At 51.5% G+C, this 19,956-nt stretch overlaps 3 protein-coding genes and 2 pseudogenes across 3 annotated transcripts; 2 read left to right on the top strand and 3 right to left on the bottom strand.

Moving 5' to 3' along the window:
- Window positions 1-472: 472 nt before the first annotated feature.
- On the bottom strand, window positions 473-2,454 carry LOC100904090 (long-chain fatty acid transport protein 4 pseudogene; annotated as a pseudogene).
- A 3,989-nt stretch (window positions 2,455-6,443) lies between these two features.
- Window positions 6,444-8,414, top strand: LOC100901032 (long-chain fatty acid transport protein 1 pseudogene; annotated as a pseudogene).
- A 1,673-nt stretch (window positions 8,415-10,087) lies between these two features.
- Window positions 10,088-11,011, bottom strand: LOC108864478 (calphotin-like). The gene has a single exon (XM_018640219.1). The coding sequence runs from the start codon at window positions 11,009-11,011 to the stop codon at window positions 10,088-10,090; it is 924 nt and encodes a 307-aa protein (XP_018495735.1).
- A 1,793-nt stretch (window positions 11,012-12,804) lies between these two features.
- Window positions 12,805-14,107, bottom strand: LOC100903943 (thioredoxin-related transmembrane protein 2 homolog). The gene has a single exon (XM_003745038.2). It carries the CDS (start codon window positions 13,908-13,910, stop codon window positions 13,092-13,094), a length of 819 nt encoding a protein of 272 aa, XP_003745086.1. The 5' UTR covers window positions 13,911-14,107; the 3' UTR covers window positions 12,805-13,091.
- Window positions 14,108-14,569: 462 nt separating this feature from the next.
- Mo25 (calcium binding protein Mo25) lies at window positions 14,570-19,674 on the top strand. Its single transcript, XM_003745037.2, has 5 exons — window positions 14,570-14,800; window positions 17,673-18,044; window positions 18,195-18,349; window positions 18,520-18,699; window positions 19,289-19,674. Exons 1-5 carry the CDS (start codon window positions 14,594-14,596, stop codon window positions 19,425-19,427), a joined length of 1,053 nt encoding a protein of 350 aa, XP_003745085.1. The 5' UTR covers window positions 14,570-14,593; the 3' UTR covers window positions 19,428-19,674.
- The last annotated feature ends 282 nt before the right edge of the window (window positions 19,675-19,956 follow it).

The following is a 19,956-nucleotide window of genomic DNA, read 5'->3' as shown; positions in this document are numbered from 1 at the left end:
CCTTCAACGCAATCGTTTCTCGGCTTAGCGCCGGAAGTGGTTCGCCAGCTGTAATCACGCAAGAGGATCGAATGGGGCGGTCCATGGGAGACGTGCTGCTGATTTCTGTGTAGTACCGGACGGTGCACTCTGCAAACTCTTCCCGTTAGAAAATCGGGCATAAACGGCGCTACAGGCGCGACATACTCATTGGAAGCACGATTCGTCTCAGCAGAATGCACCCCGAAGAAGCATCATTATTTTTATTTCTCGGGGACGGAGGATAGAAACCGTGACGCCTCAGCACCGCAGAGCGAGAGCCCTCGCGGGGTCCTCCAGAAGTTCGAGCAGCTTCCGGACTAGACCAGACTGTCCCTCCCCCATAAAGAAATCGTTCTCGAGCGATTCAGCGTGATTCTTTGTCACGAGGAGTCCGTTCCCCGGATGAGATTACTCGCGTGAATGATGATAAATGAGGCAGGTTCTGAAGGCTGCTCATCGTAAATTATTTTATTAGCATGACTAATTATCATAATCGAACTTGTTTCGAGTTGATGCGATTGAGGAGTTCCTCAGTCAGCGGAACGTATCTCTGGCTGCCAGGGTCCAAGAAATACAGAGGATCAGGCGAACAACTCCTCAAATCATAAGCTTGCTTTTGAAAATTGACTTTGCTCATCTTATACGTTCCTGTGATGTCCTCAACCGAGCTAATCCTCACGAACGAGGGAATGGCATACCCCGGGAGGCTACCCTTCAGGCCCGAGAGCAATGCATTCAAGTCCACGCGACTTTCCGCATCAATCAACGTTATCATTCCAGCCCGACCTTCGGTGCCGGGAACTTCGACTCCGTACGCACAGCAGGCGATCGACGAGTCGTTGATGACTCTGTTGACTTCCTGCTCGACTTCAGTGGTAGAAACGTTCTCACCCTTCCAACGGAACGTATCGCCCAGTCGATCCTTGAAATATATGTAGTTCAGTTCATCCCTGTAGACGAGGTCCTTCGATGAGAAGACGCGATCCCCTTTCTTGAAAACATCTCGATAGATCTTCTTAGCCGTGGCTTCCTGGTCGGCATAGCCATCGAATTTGGTCATGGGATCGTTATCGTAGATCACAGCGACGATTTCTCCAATTTCGCCGGGCTTGCACGGTATGCATAATCCATTCTCCCCTCGTAAAGGCACTCCACTCACGGGATCTACTCTGATGATATCGAACGGGAGGAGTTTCCTCGAGATTTTCGTAGCGAGAGGGAAAAAGCCGATGGCACCGACTGTGTTGTCGATATTGGCCAGACTGGTTGTCCCTTCGGTAGATCCGTAGAATTCGACGATGTTCCTGATGCTGAAACGATCTTGAAACTCCGACCAAATTTCTTTCCTGAGTCCATTGCCGAACATGACCCTCACTTTGTGCTGCTTCTCTAGCGGAGTACTAGGCTGAGCCAGCAGGTACCGACAAATTTCCCCGATGTACTGGCATGCGGTGACATTGAAATCGACGCAGTCGCTCCAGAAGCGCGATGCAGAGAATTTGGGAACTATGGCTCCTCTCGTTCCCTGCATCAAGCATTGAGCGGTTCCTAGGATCGCGGCTGCGGCGTGGTAGAATGGCATATACAGATAGATCGTATCGTCCGGCGAGATGCGGATGACGTGTCGGCAAGAGAATCCAATCTGCATGTATCGAGTCTGTCTGATGATCGCTGCTTTCGGGAGTCCCGTCGTTCCCGATGTGAAAATATACATGAGCTTATCGTTCCGAGAGCCCTTGAATGTCGGCGGCACGATCGGAGCAGCGATGATCTCGTTCTGAATCACGGTAGCGCCAAGAGATTCGTTCTCGGTGAGCTCTCCGAACAGGAAAAGTTTCATTTCCGGAGAAGCTCCTCTGAGATCATCAATTGCGGTCATGAGGTTCTTGGAGGTCATGGAAGAGAAGATGATCGCCTTCGAGTTCGTCACGCGAATCGAATGCGTGAGAGGTTTCTTGCTCAGGTTCGTATTGATCAGGGCGGAAACAACACCGATCTTCGAGAGACCCAACCAAAACAGAACGTATTCGGGACGGTTCTCCATGAGCAGTGCGATCGTATCGCCACTGGAATATCCGATCCGGCTGAAGTAGTTCGCGATCTGGTTGCTGTATTCTTCGGCTTCGCGAAACGTCCATCGACGGTTCCGGTCGAGGAAGAGCGTTTTCTCTGGATTACGCAGCACATTTCGACGGAACAAGGCACTAACTGTGGTATCTTCCCTAATTGAGCGCAACGAAAGTTTCAATCTTACGAATCGTCGGAGAACTGACAGATCCCTCCGGATCTGCCGCACGAAGCCTCGACCTTTCTTTGTCAGGAGAAGTGCGACGACACCAGTCAAGGTGACCAACGAAAATACATATTTGAATTTGACTGCTTCGAGACAGGCTCCCGCTCGCTCGTAAAGTGTTTTATCCATTGTGTCGACTGTACCGGAATGTTTTCGTCGAGAATAAAGGAGCACAACACAGGAAAGGGATTTGACTTCATATCAGTCTCTGTGATAAGCCTTGATACTTAGGAGGCATCGCCGCCTCTCATTCGAGATTTTGTCGCGTGTTCTTTGAATGGGAGAGAGATCGAGAGTTCCAAACACATCGCGACCTCCTTGGTGCGGTACCGGCCAACAGCGTGATGTTGGAAGAACTTCTCGGTGATTATTTTTACCCTCGACAGATATGACTCGGGTGATCATCTCCACATCGAGACTCTACGAGACAAAGGACGCAAGGTCATTTATCATTTTTAATACCCTCAAGTGATCTCTTGTCGCGAGATAGTTTTTGGTAATCTGACGATGAGTTTGCCGAGCACTTTCGGTTTCCGTCCGTCGACATGGGATTCTGCATGAGTCGATCTGTCATCAGTCATCATCCTCGAATTGACATAATTTTACGATTCAATTCAATTAGATATCACAATCAGGACAAAACAAGCCCGTGAATGAGCGGACTCGAATCGGCTGCGGATGACGTTTGGATCGAGTTTGGTGCGTCAGGTGACTATGAGTCAGGAGAAAGTTTCCAAGACCCGAGGGTGTCGCAGTTGAAGGCCCCCCGGGACTGCCTGTCGCTCACTCCTGTAGGCCAAACCTGATTTCCCAAAGGGTTCGGAACCGTCATGGTTCCCCGGCGTTTACCATCATCATTCGAGACAATGAACTGGGACATGTGGATCCCAGAGAGTGTGAGACTGTTGGGATTCTGGAGAATATACGCCGCCGGCGCCGATCGCGGACGAGTAGGAACTCGCCCTCGTATCGCACTTGCAGGAATCCTCACCGCATAGAACAATCAATCGCTTCCGGGAGAGTTTCCTTGACGAGATGGTTCCCTGAATTAAAGGATTATTCGATTGTGCAATCCGTGAAAATTATTCTAAACCAGCACTTTGGGGCGCGGCCTTCGACGGGGAACCCCTTCTCGGTCACGGCGCACGAGTTCCGGCATCTTGCGGGGAAAAACGATTAGCTGTAATAGATGTTTGACGGCGTCCCTTCAATCAACACACAATCGGAGCAACGGAGGACGTTCGCCGTCGTTCCTGAAGAGCTAGAGAGCTTTTTCGGAGATTTGGAGATAATTGGCCTCTTGGAGTGCCCCCGCTGAACACGATGTATGGGTTTGTTGCCGTTTGCCACGCAATGGTAGCTCAGTTCCTCATGAAATCCGAACTTGCACGTCTTCAGATGCTCATGCATCGGTTTAGCCAAAACCAGGTGTTGTTAAGGGGAAAACTCGCTGTTGCGGACAAACTTTGGCGCCAAAATAGCTGTTTCATATATAGTAAGGATTGCTCAGCTCGTGATAGCGGACATCATTTTCCATAGGGGAGCCGATATCCAAGGACGCCACCGCGAGGTGCTCTTGGCGTGCGTAAGGAGTGCGTCACGATGAACGACCCGAGATATAAAAAGTGTGTCTGCAGATAATTCACGCGACATTTCTCCCAAGAGCGTGCAAGTCCCACGCGAATCATTGCCGTACTGCTCTGATCGCTCTCTCCTTCTGAACTGCTTGAACTTCTGGCGATGGTCGAGGATGGAGTTCTGGGGTCGATTCTCGCGTTCCTGAATCCGTAAAGACGGGCCGCATCGTGAGCCTATTCATTTGACGAGCATTGATTCTGCTCCGAGGATATTGTCCGTTCCGTCAGGATCGCGGATGACCATCAGAAAGGTTCGTGACTCCCCATGTCGGCACGTGGGGGATTCGAAGCATCGAAGGAGATAAAATTACACCGAGATGTGAACGAGATCGAAATGCCGGGGGGCTCTCAATTAGGGACACATCGAGAGAGCTGTGCATGAAATGAGCGGACGCTCTCCGATCGAAGCATATACATACGATCCCCCGACTGATCACGCCTTGTCTCACGGGGCCTTTCCTTTTCGGAATAAGCTCTCCCGCAATCCTCAGGAAGACTGGGAAGAACTCGGCTCCGGGTCGAGGGCTCATGACGCGAACGTATGAAGTTCAGAGAAGGCGATCTTCCCCTCGTCATGCGAGAGGCTCAGATCCTTCCATCGAACCGGATGTTTGTATTGGAGTAATGGGGAGCACTGTCTCTAGCCGCGGCAGTTCGCCTCGGTATCGTCCTCGTGCGATTCTCTCCCGAAGAGACGGCATTGATCTGATTCCTATTCCAGCAGGGCATGTGAGTCCTCTACTATGAATACGGCAGCCTGCATCGGAACGAGAGATTCCCCGAGCTGTATGCCTCTCGATTCAACGAGACCGCTCCCGAAACGCTTCGGACATCAGCTCTGAAGCACTTGTATGAGGCACCACTCCCTCCAGGAAGTATGACGCAGGGAACTCCTTCCAATCATGCTCTCGGGTCCGCTGGATGCCGTCGAGTTCGGTCTCACAGTTCGGCTCATACTCCCGATGCGGGAGACTTTCTCGGATATTGAGGGATCTAATTGAAGTCCGAGCGCGACGTAGGCGAAACTCATCGCGATGGATTTAAAAGTGAAGGTTCTATGCACGGTGAATGCGTTGAAAGCCGTGATGACATGTTTTTTTCGAGACGAACCGGAGCATGAGGTCTGTTTCAAGGGTTCGCTGAGGCAAAAGTTTTCTTGTGCTCCAAAACAATGCCCTGTTGAGTCGTTCATATTCGTTGCATGTCTACGACGCGCAGTTGAAGATCGAGTAGATCAAAATGATTTCCAGAACGTACAAGCAACAGTTGACTTTCCGGCTCCGACTGGACCCACACCCAGTCGTGTGGGAGAGCATGCAATCCACGCTGTCGATGAGGGCCTCCGATAGAGCTAAGAGATCGAACATGGCCAATAAGATCCAGCAGAGCAGCGAAGTGGTGAAGACCTCATTAAGGCATACGACGCCGTCGACGTATCATCCGATCTCTTTCAGAAGTCTCCCCGAGATGAGGGAACGATCCGACTGACGTGCGCATTGCTCTAATCGGAGATAATTCGCGAAAAAAAGACTCCGACAAACGAGCATGGACGTACAGACCGGGATCTCTACCAAGAAAGGTACGGCCGAGCTGCTGAAGAGCGCGAAATAAAGGTACGAATGTCCTCGCGCTCCCGGATTTTGAATAATAAGCATACATACAATGCTGCCGTAGATGCTGATAGCGATGGTTGAAACTAATACCATCGAGGAAAATATCGAAGACCGCAAAGAATGATGATGATGGGCTCGGAAGACAGCAAAGAGGCTTCGCATCGACCCGGCGTGTTTTTTCAACGCCGGAGCCGAATACGCATAGGTGAAAACACGGCTCAGGCTCATCGCCACCAGAGAGATCCACTGGACCAGCTGCAAGGATTTCCCGACGTATTTGATGAACACGAAGCCCAAACCGATTCCCTGCATGAGCTGGAGCAGAATGGTCAGGATGAACACGGTGTACCCTATGGAAGGGCTCGTTCTTGCGTACTTGAGTAAACAGAACCCGATGAATAGTTCGCTCAGAGTTCCGACGACGACCGCGTGGGTGAACCGCATTTCCTGCGGACGCTTCGGCGTCGTGAACTCGTGCGTGCGTCCTGCCCTGTATGACCTATATGGTGTTTCCTCGTTAATGCGGAAGTGCACGCAGCTCTGGGCGTCTCCAGTGTAATCGATTGCGTTTTGATTAGCCTGCATTCGCAATCTTGTTGAGTTCCACAAGCCAATCTGCAAGATCACCAACCCGGTTCACCGCCGTCGCAGCGAGTCCGCGTGCCGAAAAGCTCGGGCTTGAAATGGTTTCCAAGGGCGAATAGACAGCCCTCGGCTTCGTTCCTGGAAAACTCTCGCGCGATAATGGACAGGCTTGATCCCCTCACTAAGATCGCCGTTCTCGAACAAGTTTCTCGAGCGTGCTCGACGAGTCATGTAGGAGTCCCTCTCCGAACTGGGCAACCTTACAAGAAGAGTAAACTGTTGTCTCCAGGAATCATATCGTTGATTCTCGACTCAGGTGAACGCGCGATGGAAAACTCCGAAGATGCGTGTATTCTACTCGAGACGTTGCGCTCGCGCGGTATCCCGGCAGCGGTTGCGGTTCTGACTGTGGTTCTCGTGGGGTTGTTCTATAGGAAGTCGCTGCATACAGCGTACCGAGTGCTCAGACGGGATTTTCTGCTGATGGCACGCGCAAGGCGGATGATCCGCCGGATGGAACGAGCCGCGAAGACCGATGAGACCGTGGTGACTTTATTCCGGAGACGCGTGAAGCAGAGCCCGAACAAACCGATGTTCGTAACTCACGACCGCCAGTGGACCTTTGACGAAGCCGAAGTCTATACGAATCAAGTGGCGAACTACTTCGCAGCTCTCGGATACAAGAAAGGCGATACTGTGGCCTTGATGATGGAGAATCGGGCCGAGTATATTTTTTTGTGGTTGGGTCTTGCCAAGATCGGGGTGACGACCGCTCTGATCAACACGAATCTCAGGCGGGGACCGCTTGCGCATACCATGCGAATCTCAGCCTCGAAAGCTGTGATTTTCTCGCCCGAAACTGCCGGAAATTTCGCCTCGGCCGTGGATGAGCTCCGTGGTGCGTCCGAGCACAATTTGAAATTTTTCTGCCTCGGTGAGTGTGCTTTGGCATCGGAACTGCAAGCTCTGAGCATCGATTCAGGGATCGGGACGTCATCGAAGCAAGCGAACTCGTACCGTGGCGCGCTTAACGACGACCTTTTTTATATCTACACTTCTGGCACCACCGGTCTGCCGAAAGCTGCCGTCATCAAAAACCGCCGATTCATCCAGCTTGCGCTCGCTATCACCGAGGTGGTCCTAATTCATAAAAATGACGTCATCTACCATTATCTCCCGCTCTACCATCTCGCCTCGGGTGTTCTGGGCTGCTCTCAGACGATTATTGGTGGATGCACGGGAGCCATCGTGCCCAAGTTCTCAGCCTCGAGATTCTGGATCGATTGCAAGACCTTCGACGTTACCGTCTGTCAGTACATTGGAGAAATCGCTCGTTACTTACTCAGACAAGAGGCGAGACCGGAGGAGCACCAACACAAGATCCGGCTCATGTTCGGGAACGGCCTTCGCAGTGACATATGGGCGGAATTCCAGACTCGCTTCCGCGTGAAAAACATTTGCGAAATTTATGGCTCCACCGAAGGCATCGCAAACTTGGTCAATCTCGATAATAAAGTGGGCGCCATCGGAGCACTCCCGATCACTCTACGTGCTCTCGGGATCCGGTTACCAACAACTATAATCAAGGTGGATCCAATTAGCGGGGTCCCTTTGCGCAACAGCGCGGGACGCTGTGTCGAATGCGCTCCGGGGGAGATCGGTGAACTCGTAGCAACGATCCAGGATAATCTCGTTCTGAAGTTCGACGGCTACGTGGAGAGTTCGGCAACCTCTAAGAAAATCTATCGGGACTGCTTCAGAGTCGGGGACCGCATGTTCTCGTCGGGAGACCTCGCACTGCGGGACGAGCTCGGCTATGTTTACTTCAAGGACCGGACCGGAGATACGTTCAGGTGGAAAGGTGAGAACGTCTCCACGACCGAAGTCGAACACGTCCTCAACAACGTCATCGAAAATCCCTCGATAGGCTGTACCGTATTCGGTGTCGAGGTCCCGGGAGCCGAGGGCAAAGCGGGTATGGCCGTTCTAATCGATGCCTACAACGAGCTCAAACTAGAAACACTCGCGCGCGATCTTTCCGCTTCATTGCCCCCGTACGCGATTCCGGTGTTTCTACGTATCGGGAAGGATGACGACACGACAGGGACCTATAAAATGTCGAAAACGAATTTCAAGCGAGATGGTTTCGATATCGACAAGTGTCATCCGGACCCCGTCTTCTTTCTGGACCCCAGGCGGAGAACATACATTCCTCTCGACTCAGAGCTTTTGAACGAAATAAGGAATGGATCGATCGCGATGTGAAACAGCCAGTCCTGGATCATGATCGCGATCCTCAGCGCCACCCGGCAGCTCGTCCACGCCCCACACTCGGAATTCTGATCGAGATTGTAGGGCAGAATCGGGATCAGAAACTTTGTAAGCTGTCTGAATCCCGGGGAAGGTTGCGGACATCCATGTTGTTCGTTCGATGGAAGATGTACAGACCACCTGGATCATCTATTTATATGTGTTCTCTTGTGAATAAAATGTACATAGCATCAAGAACGAATAGGTGCGCTCAAGGATTTTCAAACGGTCCAGCACATCCAGTCGTCCACACGAGCTTGTTTCTCTAAAGTCGTGCGACTTTGACGTCGCTCCGATAGTATCCTCTGGAGAGCCTTCCCCCAGAACTGTCGAGTATCTTGTTTCACGAACTCCCTCTAATTTTTCGCCACGCATGGTCGTCAAGCTTGGTCGATATTGCGTGGTTAGGTCGAAATTCTCAGTCTTCCTTCGGAACTACAGCATGCCAGCCAGTATGTACTTCATATTCGAGCAAATCGTTCACGCGAGTGATTTGAGAATCGAGCACGCATCGCGATCTCCGGGACCGGCGTTCGAGGGATTGATTATATCGGATAATACGTGGAGTTCATGGGGCCGTTTTCGAAATACCCAGCCTAGGGACGAGCTCATCCCAAAACCCAAGGCCACCCGAAGTCTCGTCGCCGAATCTTTCGTTGGTAGTCTTTTCTGAAACCGTTATCTATACCGTGCGCGCTTTCAAGTCACGAAGGTCAGCTTTGGGGTACACTTCGATTTCGCTGCGGAGCTGGCAGACTGCTCGATCGAGGCCTTATCAAGTCGGCGACGGTAGCGATTACGAGTCGATTCGCGCTACGAAAACGGATGTATCGTATGTATTACAGTGTCTGCATTATCGATTGTTGCAACGTCGTTAATAAAGAAGCGGGTTCAAGTTTCAGTCGCATCTAACGTTTTATCCGGCGCAATCACTGATATCCGGGAACGATCAGCTTTTCGCCTCTGAGTTTTCTTGCGAATGCAATGTTGAGGGAGGCTGGCTGGCTGAACAGCGAGTCTATGTTACCTGAATGACGTTGGCTGAGTAGACCTATACGAGCCGACATTAAGGACCTGCGAATACAAAATTCAATAAGCTCCGGGGACGAGACTCCAAACACGGAATCAGAAGAAAATGCTTGATTATGGATATTCAAAACGGCATTCTCTTCGGGAAGGAGGCTGAATTCGCTGGACCGGGTCGAAATGAGGCAAGGCAGATGCTCCACGGGAGACGATTGATGTTTGCGCGGAAATCCTGAGACCGCTCATCGCGTCGCATCCAAGCGGATCGATTCCAGATATTTCAAACGCCGACCTTCCAAAGCATTCGGAAGCCGATCGGTTCGGGAGCGTACAAATTGAGGAGGGCACAGCGTACCGGAAATTCAGAATAAACATCTTCAGCCTTCAATATTCATATATTCTATGCGGCTCGGACTAGATTCAAGGGTTTCCTCGATTGCAGAATAGCAGGACAGAGAGTTCGTCCAGGTGATTCAAATAAATACAGTTCTTCTTTTATTCCGGTTCTTATATCATACCTCCTAAATTGACACTCTGAGTGGAGCTTCTCCACTGCTCATCCAGCCTTTAGATCTCAGAACGAATTACGAAGCAAAGACGAATTACGCTGAGGCTCTCGAGGCTCTGGCCGAGAATTGTCGGGCGTACACGCGTCCGTAGCCTACACCGTACATGGTGTAGCCCACGCCGACAGGAACTGGAGCATTAATCACAGATGTTGCGGGGGCTGAAGCTACTACCGTCTGAGCAGCGGGAGCGGCAAGAGCTACAGTACGGATCGCAGGTGCGGCTACGGCTACGGTTCGGATGGCAGGTGCGGCTACGGCTACGGTTCGGATGGCAGGTGCGGAGACGGCCACAGTTTGAAGAGGAGCGGATACCGTTTGGAGGGGAGCAGCCACGGTTTGTACTGGAGCAACCAGGGGCGCTTGAGCTTGCGGAGCTTCAACTCGGAGTTCAGCGTGGGCATCGGCTTCCTGGTGGAAGAGGATGCGCGGGGGAGTCGGGGGAGCGCGAACTATTTGAACGATACGCGCAGCTGGGGGAGGCGGGCGATGAACATTGATAACCTGAACACCCGGAGCTTGATGTACGACACGTTCAACGTGAGCGGGGCCCGAAGAGCGCGAGATGACTCTCACGATTGACTGTGGTGAAGCCGGAGCTCGTACATGTAGGACTTGGGGTGCGGCCTGGGGAGCTTCATGCACTCGGATAACTTGATGGGGAGCGTTGAATTCTTCCAAACGGATCTGTTGGCGGGAGCTGTGGGTGTGGATCGTGTGAACACGAGGCTGGGGTGCAGGGGCGGCAGCAGCTACAGCAACCGGGGCAGCAACGGTGGCTGGAGCCGCAGCGTAAGCCACCTGACCGGAAACGGTTTGGGCGGCCGGAGCGGCGTAGGTGACCTGTTGAGTCGCGACGGGGCTCGCGTAGGAGCCTGCACTCGAGACGTATTGCTGAGTTGGATGATACTGCGCGCTCGCGGCGACCGCGCAGCCGACGATCACAACGAAAATCTTCATGTTCCAATCTGTTTGCGACCGGCAGATGTCTGCGGATGCCTTTTTATCAGACGTCTGAAGACAAACCTTGACAGCGGAGGAAGAGCGCGCCCTTGCGACAGACACACGCGCGGCTAAACGCATCAGTCCCCCGGCTGCGAACTGTTTCACAAATTGTCACGACGAAGTCATTGTAGGATATTCGTCTTGTGTCCCGGAAGTTACAATTAGAGCTGTACCACCATAGCGAGCACCACTTTTTCCCTGCTCGCTCCTTCCTCCTCTGTCACCGGGTGGTGAGTCAGGGGGTGAGTCCCTCTAACTAGAACTTCCAGGTTCGGACATTCGATCAAGTCTGCTGGATAATGATTGACGCGGTGTATATCGCTCATGAGCAGTGCAGCTTTCTACAGACCTGGTCGCTATATTTGGTGGCCCGATTCATCGCTGTCATGGAATTGAATCCACAATGATTCCGAATATTGGATGGTGCTTCGTATGCGGACCGCATGCGCTTGAAACGACGAGCGTTATCGATGAAAGCAGTCGTAAACAGATAAAAACGAGTCCCATTGAAATTTCAGAATAATTTCTCATGTATCAATGAAGAGTTTCACCAGCCGATTAATTTCTTCGCTCAGATATCTCATGGGGGCATGGGAGGATGAAAGGTAATCGAAGCTTCGTGATGGCACCACCCCGAACCGACGCTGGTAGCACCTCTGGTGAGCCTATTTCCGGGTGCCTAATAAATAAGGCTCGAGATTTTTTGCGGAAACCGCGGAATTCGCGACCTCAATGGGTACTCTGTGGGGGAAAGCCGAATAATCCCGCGGGAATTCGCGGGATAAATAATAAATCTCGGCCTCATTGGTACTCCGTGGAGAAAAGCCAAGGAATACCGCGGAAAGTCTTGGAGAGATCGCGATCCGCGAGAAATTCGCAGCTCTTTGGCGAGGGAAGAGACGACCATCAGGCATCAGGGCATGTCAGGGCAGAGAGTAAAGAATGGAGTTCGAAGTAGGGAGGCTTCGCGTCGTCGCAGAATCTCGACCTCACCGACATGAGCCGCCTTTTCTCGAAGAAAACATGAGCTCTCCACGGCATTCGCCGCCGTGAATCCTAGAGGGCCTGATCCGAAAGGCTCGTGAGACTCAGAACTATTTCGGTAGAGCTCCATGTTGGGGCTATAATCTTCCGTGATGGCAATGCTCGCGGAAAGCGCGGAGAACATATTCAAAGTGAAGCTCGGCACATGTCATAGACTGTGAGAATGCCTTCATCTCGGGAACAGAGGTCTCTGAGCCCGGGAGATTTGGCTCGGGTCGAGGCAGAGACCATATGGCCGCAGCTGTTGATCGCCCATCCTCTGGAGGCATTTCCGTAGTTGAGACGACTGCTCCTTGTGACCTTGACTCTTGGAGGCTGAACTGCTTTCTGGCTCACATCGACTACCGGTGCAAAAGTCTCTCAATAATCCGTAAAGTCGAGGGCTATATCCTCATCGAGACAGCTGATGAGCCTACGGAAGCCGACCCTTGTTCCTGGACCTCCCCGGAATATTGCCCTTGGATTCCGTAAACTTGAGCGACGAAGTCGCAATAAAGATCGAGGTGAAGAATCCAACTATAGTTTTTATTACAACTCTCATCGAACGTGTAGAAAACTATCCGTCGAACCTTTCACTCTTTCGTTCACTCTCCTCAGGACAGGACTTTTAATGCTCATATATGAGATTTTATCAGCGAAAACTCCACCTAAGAGAAGCTGGAGCAAAGGATAGATAGCAAAATGTATCGATGAAAGCTCCTGATCTATCTCCTCACAGGGCGACGAACACACCAATCATGAACACTGCTCTGAGTGAGGAAATCTCGAACATCCTGCGTCGATACCGAAACCGAATGTCGTACGATGCTACATATACTGCACGGAACCGAGATCCTCTCAGCAGCACCGAGCTTCCGGGGATCCTTGGCGTTCCTTCCCTCAAACTCAATCTACCGTACATGACCATGCGGAAGAAACTGGCAGTGATCAGATTCCCATTCCTAGCTCCCCGGATCCCAGCAAAGCCTCCCTTCAATTGAATAGAAATCGCTCAATTCGTTTTCTTTGATCCTTCCTGCTTCGCTGCCTTCTTATTGATCTTGTCGTTCTTGAGCTCATTGTAGAGATTGTTGAGGTCGAATTCGTTCACAATATTCTCGATGCAGAAGTTGAATTTTACCAGCTTGGACTTTGAATCGACGGTGGGTCGACGCATCAGGGCTTTCCCATCTTTGAACATAATAAGTGTCGGGAGCTGTTTCGATAAGGCCGACGTGTTGATATGGTATTTCGCGGCGGCTTCGGGATTCCTAGTCACATCAATTTTGCCAAAGCGCAAGTTTTCTAATGTATATTTTGCGGAGATCCTCCTGAAGTCTGATGCGAAGTTGATGCAAGGGGGCGACCACAGCGCGAAGAACTCCACGATCCATACGACACGTTTATCCTTTTGCAATTCTTCTTCGAGGGTTTGCGAGGTGAAGTAAACCGCTACGTCGGGTCCGCTGTAGGTCGGTTCGGGAAACACCATCAGGTGGACGATGCAAACGATCGAGTAAATGATCCCGTAGCGAACATCGTTGTAGAAGAAGAGAATGACCATTGCTACTTTAGTGTACATAGAGGCCGCGCTGACGTAGGGCACGAGTGAAGTGGTGGCCAATTTCCGTGTACGAAAAAGGATGACGATGATCAGGAAGAATAGAATCTCGGTCTCTCTGTAGTCGAGCTGACATCCCTTATCCGGGAAAAGGATTTCGCACACTGGGGCACATATCCGCAGAGGAAAGAAAATAGTGGCCAAGATAACTGTCAACAAATAATGGGGATGGAACAAACGCTGAACCTCGCACCATTCCACAATAGCCATGATTCACGTTCGGCGAGACACGGCGAGAAGTCTCAGTCTCTAGCAGTCCGGAGGTTCCAGTATCAGCGCGATGCTCAATCGGATCGAGCAATGTTCGGGCCCGTGATATCCCGACCACGGAGATTAGTGGGTTCGGGCGCCAGCTCGGTTCCGCGAAAGCAGCCGATCCCACCGGTCTCGTCTCTAAGAGATATGAGCGATGAGCGGATACTCTCTTGAGAAAGGAACCCTCACCAGCTGAGGCCGAACCGCACAACGCGCACTCCGAATGTTTTTTCGCGACCCGGACGGACCCCGGGTAGATCCCAACGCGATTGTGTCGTTTCGTCTGCTCTTGGACATGCTTTCCGGCTTCATTGCCTGCTGTTGCTCTTTCCTTTTTCGACCTTGCGGTCGCGACTCCGATCCGAGCAAAATCGGCTCTCGGTCCTTTGGGACGGAGACGGTCCTCTGCCGCGCCCTCCGGGAACTCATCGGATGATGAGTACTGAGCGCCCAGTTCCTTGGTTTCATCGGTTCGCCTGGAATTCGGAGTTTCGCGCGTCTGTCGCTCCACCTCAACCTTCTCCTCCTCATGAAGTTCGTCTGCGCGCCGCCACTGCTACCACATAAACCACAAATCCTAACACTTGGCCACTACCAACAGCCCAAGCAGCAGCACCAAAAACAACAACAACGCTGCGATGCCTCTGTTCGGCAAGTCCCAAAAAAATCCTGCCGAGCTTGTCAAAGCTCTGCGGGATTCAGTTCAAGCTTTGGAAGCCGGAGATCGCAAAGCCGAAAAGGCTCAGGAGGATGTCAGCAAGAATCTTAACCAAATGAAGACAATGCTCTACGGCTCACCTGAACAAGAGCCTCAGACTGATATGGTCATCTCGCAGCTTGCCCAGGTAATCAAAGTACAAACTCCTTGTCGCTAGCCCATGTATTTTTTAGTGTGAACTCGGTCAACGGTGAGAATCAGTCTTCTCCAATGGACTCGCCGGAACTCATTCATGGCCCAGCAGTGCTCAGTGGTAGTTACGAAAATCCACCCCTACTCGCACGGAGACGTCGGTCGTCGTCAAAAACGAGTAAACCGACAGACGACGAGCACACACACTCTGAGAACGGCGAAGGGTAGAGGTAGACTGTGACGAACTGAAAGGTACAGGACGACGATCTGAGGGCAAACTACAGATCACGTCTGACGGAAACCGATCGTTCAGAATGCTGAATGACCGCCTGCTGACAAGCAGCCGCGGACCGACTTCACTCGTTGTCAGAATTCTCTGACTGGTGCCAGTTGTTCTTTTCGCGTGGTCCTCCGTTCATTCATCGATCGGTCGCGTATTCATCGTCTGACGGTCATCAGTAGCTCTATCCCGATCCAACGAATCCTCTCTGGTCATGGATAACGAGTGATGACTATGATGCATCCGACTCGATCAATGGGGCAGGAGAAAGTCGAATGACCACCGCGCTCTGATGGTGCATGCCACTTGTCACTCTCCGCTGTGTCTGATGTGATGTCTTTACCGGCAGCGAGCGGAAGCGGGAACGGTGGAGTTCAGATGATCGGAAACGGAGTTATGATCATCTACCTAACTTTCTTGTGCCAAGAGATCTTCGACTACCCGAAAATACACCCGTGGAAGCGCTGCGCGAAGACTAACGAGTTCATTGAAAAATTTTTGAATCTCACTGCAATCGACCTATCGCACTTGACTCTCTCACAGCGCTATTTCTGGAGAGGTTCCGTAGTTGAACTCTCTCTCAGGTAGGATTCCGAAAAATCCACTGGATGCTGGGAGGAGACTCACTCATTGGAGCCGAAATTCTCGATGGAGACGCGCGGAATCTTTATTTTTTCCAAGGGTATCCATATCCGGAGCTCGTGGCTGAAACTTTTATCCCATTCTTGCGACTCGTTCCCGCCGGTTTCGCCCCGCTGTCGGGAGTTCTCAACTACGAGGCAGAGTCTGAGTTGTGGAAGTTAGCGTCGCGTGGGTAGTCATTTTCCTGCGCGGCTTTGCCGACTGCTGAACTTCCTCCACTTCCTCTTCTTCATTCGTAGATAATCATCATTCTTTTTTAGGGAGGATTTTTGGAGCCATTTATAATAGTTGTTCTTAGACTGCCGGCTGACCCGGCGCAGCTCCACCCAACGTTGCGTTGGAAGACGACGACCGCGACGGCGGCGCCGGTGGCCGTGGTGGTGTTGGTGGCGGCGGCGGCGGCGGCGGTAGCAGCAGTGGAAGAAGTGAAGGTTCATTCGTCTAGCGGCAGATCCATTCAACGTTCTAGAGACGATCGGTCGACTGTTGAGAACGCTCAAATCATGTGTTACTCCTTCTGCCAGTCTCTCCTGACGCGTATATCTCGGCCGTTCATTGCGGGCTGAGCGAGAGATTTTGGCCATTCTACCGGAATGAGACCTTCTCACGCCAAATCGAAAATGACTTCGACACCGAACCTCTGGAGACCTGCAATCAGAGTTGTCCGGGGGCCAGTGTACAGCTCTATTGGATGCTGCTATATTCGTCGTGGCGACTGTCAGGGCTCGCTTTGAGTTCAGACGCCTCGTCCGCTCGAGTTTTATGAGTTGACCATCACCTCGGCGATTCATTCTGCGGGACTAGTCTGGGATATTCACGCGCTGTCCCCAGTGTAGACGCCAGCGGCACGATTGATCATTCCGGGATTCGGAATAGTATTTGTATGTGTCTGACGAGTCACTTGATCTATGTGTTTTGCCTGTGGACTCGTGTGTCTCGCTGCAGTGATATTCAATGAGTTATTCTCTGCGGGTACCGCTGTCATTGCTGCTAGCGTCCGGACTCATGATGGATATAATATCGTTCCGCTCGGAACAAAGAGATAGAGAGCAATGAATCTGTCCTCCGTTAGCCCCGCCATGCTTCCAGGAGGAAGAGCGGACTTCCCCTCACGTGGTCGAGTACGCCGTGACCGGTTGAGCGTAATGTCGTCGTGAAATTGAGGCGACGCATCATCGCTGTCGCCTTCCTGCCAGCCCGTCTGCCTGTTTGCTCCCTCGCTTGCCAGCCTGGTCATCGGCAAGAAGACCGGTTGCTCGGCTCGCTGGCTGCATCTACTCATTCGGCATAAACTAGGCAGAGATCAGCAGATGCTCAATTAGTTCGTTGATCAATCCCGATCGCCAGCCGTAGCATCGGTAGCGTACATGTCATCCATGATTGCGTCTCCCGAGAGCAGTTGATGCTCGCTTCGTTATGGTTATAATAATGTCACCAGGGTCTATGCGCGGTTCCGTACAATTTATCTGTGAGTGTCCGCTCTTGAGTGGACAGCTAGCGTTTTTCCGTAGCTCTGGAAACGGAAGTTGAAGTGGTCATGTCAACATATAGCGTCATGCGCGTCTCCGTTGAAAAGATCACTTTACGGCTTCTAGATGAAAACACTCTCAATCAATGGCCTCGTGAGTCTTCCGGGAAAGCAGCTTCCTATCAGATTGGCCGATACAGTGATCAATTTGCATCTGATTGCGAACCCGTCCGGTCAGACTAGTTCTCTGGAAAATCATGGCGATAGGGGGAGCTCTTCCCCTTTCAGTAGACCGATCTCTCGCTTTGTGCTCAACGGCTTCCGTCGAGCTCCGTCGATTGTTTATCGATGACAGATTTTTCAAGGGGACTGTCCACATTCCTGAGCCCTCGAATAAAATTTGAGTTCTCCGAGGAGCTCTATCAGAAAACCGTGGGGTAACTATGAATCTAACGAGATCGTTCTTATCCGTTGCAGGAATTATACAATTCGAACCTACTGCTCTCACTAATCGAGAGTCTCCAAAAGATCGATTTCGAAGGCAAAAAAGATGTCGCCTTGATCTTCAACAATATCCTGAGAAGACAGATCGGACAGAGATTTCCCACAGTGGAGTACATTCTCGTGAAGCCACAGATCCTGTTCATCCTGATCGGAGGATACGAAAAGCAGGACATTGCGCTAAACTGCGGCGGAATGCTGCGGGAGTGCGCCAGGCACGAGAGTCTCGCCAAAGTTATTTTGTATTCCGAAGATTTTTATAAATTCTTTAGCTATATCGAGTCTTCGTCGTTCGACATCGCATCAGATGCTTTCTCAACGTTTAAGGAGCTGCTGACACGTCACAAGGTTCGTCACAATGCCTCGATCTCAAGTTTCCTCCTAACTTATCGGTCGGACATCGATGGGAGACCTTTGCGATCTCCGACAAAAACTTGAAATCGAGTCACCCTCCCATTGCCCTGCGCCTAACTCACAGTCCCTCGCCATTCTTTGCAGGTTTTGTCGGCCGAGTTTTTGGAAACGAGTTATGAACAGGTTTTCTCGCATTACCAAGCCCTGTTGAATAGCGACAACTACGTAACGAAGCGACAGTCTCTGAAACTGCTGGGCGAGCTCCTCCTGGACCGGCACAACTTCAACATCATGACCAAGTGAGTTGACGTCGGCATGAGTAATTGTCACGGCAATCGATGGGCCAAAATAAGTCGGCCAGCCACCTTGCATGTTCGATCATTGCTCATCTACAGCGAGTGAATTGATCGCTCTGAATCAGATCGTCAGCGGGGACCTAACCCCCTGTTTTTCCCTAATCCCTCCGCAGGTATATCTCGTCGGCGGATAACCTGAAGTTGATGATGATGATGCTCAGAGATCGCTCTCGCAACATTCAGTTCGAAGCCTTTCATGTGTTCAAGGTGTTTGTTGCCAACCCAAACAAACCTCGACCTATTCTCGATATCCTTCTCCGGAATAGGGACAAGCTCGTCGATTTCTTGACAAGGTGATTATTGATTATCGTCTCTCGTGCTTTCCCAGCAATGAATCGCTCGATACAGGGTCTGTTTCGCCTCTGTTCAGGAGTAAAGAGCTCTCAGTCAGAGAACGTGATGTGCGAACCGTATTTCCTCCGATAGGAGGGCATGCCCGACAATTTTTCTGCTTATGCGTGGGGTCACTTCGATTGGAGCATGCCCTCCGAATTTCCGAATAAGCGAAAGGAAGATCGGACTCCCTCTCAGCTCAGTCGAGCTAAGACGGGAGAAGCGCGATTGTTATCGGGTTGTGGACGATGAAGCATGAATACGGATTACGTATCTCATCGATCATAGTATATCTAGTTATGTATGTGCACCACACGTCATCTGCGATTTCACATCCGGATCGTGGGATGCGCCTTAATTTTTCGATGCCCACAGGAGGTGGCCGCCGATCAGAGCACGCCCCCCAAAGCGAGAAAATACGATAATTGCTTCCATCTGAGAGTCCCTGGCGCAAGCTCATCATCGCGGATAATGGCAGGAGAACTCTCAACTTGACGCATCTGGGACCGCTCTAGTGAAATAATCGATCGTCAATCTTCTTCTCCCCAGATTCCACACGGATCGCGCCGACGACGAGCAGTTCAATGATGAGAAGGCCTATCTTATCCGGCAGATCCGGGAGCTCAAACCCATCACAGATTCGCCCCAAAGCACGCCTCAGCATTCGGCAAACCCGCCTCCCCAGTGAGAGGTTCCAGCGCACTAATTCTCCCGGAACGGGAAATCGCTCGATAGAAGAGATCAGCGACGCGGACGGACACAATCGCTCGAAATCGTAACGACTCGACTGTCGCCACATTCTTTCCGCCAATCAACTGCCAATGCGGGAGCTATTGCTGCAGCAAAAAACCAAGGATACAGATTCCAATGCAACCCACACGACGAGCGGCTTTTCCGAAGGACGAGCAGGATGACGACAAGAACAAACAAGGAAACTTGACCTGGGTAGACTTGAGTTGGTAGTTGATTTAGAATTGTTGCAGATTGATTCGCTGCTCGATGAATCGGCACAAACTCGACCGCGTGTTCAGCAGCGAGGATCAGAGCCGAGTTCCGAATCGATAGTTAAGATTAGCAGCACCGGCAAATCGAGTCAAGTGATTGAAGTATCGGGATGTCGACTCCATCGAGTCTTATCGTACGGATGCTGGAACGGATTGACGTTGTCAAGATGGAGTATCCGTCGAACGAAGGGGTCCGGGGAGGTGAACGAGAGA

Source organism: Galendromus occidentalis, unplaced genomic scaffold, assembly GCF_000255335.2.
Source record: "Galendromus occidentalis unplaced genomic scaffold, Mocc_1.1 scf7180000077477, whole genome shotgun sequence".
Classification (NCBI taxonomy): domain Eukaryota; kingdom Metazoa; phylum Arthropoda; class Arachnida; order Mesostigmata; family Phytoseiidae; genus Galendromus; species Galendromus occidentalis.
The sequence above is the reverse complement of the archived record's forward strand: the minus strand, read 5'-3'. Positions and strand labels throughout refer to the sequence as shown.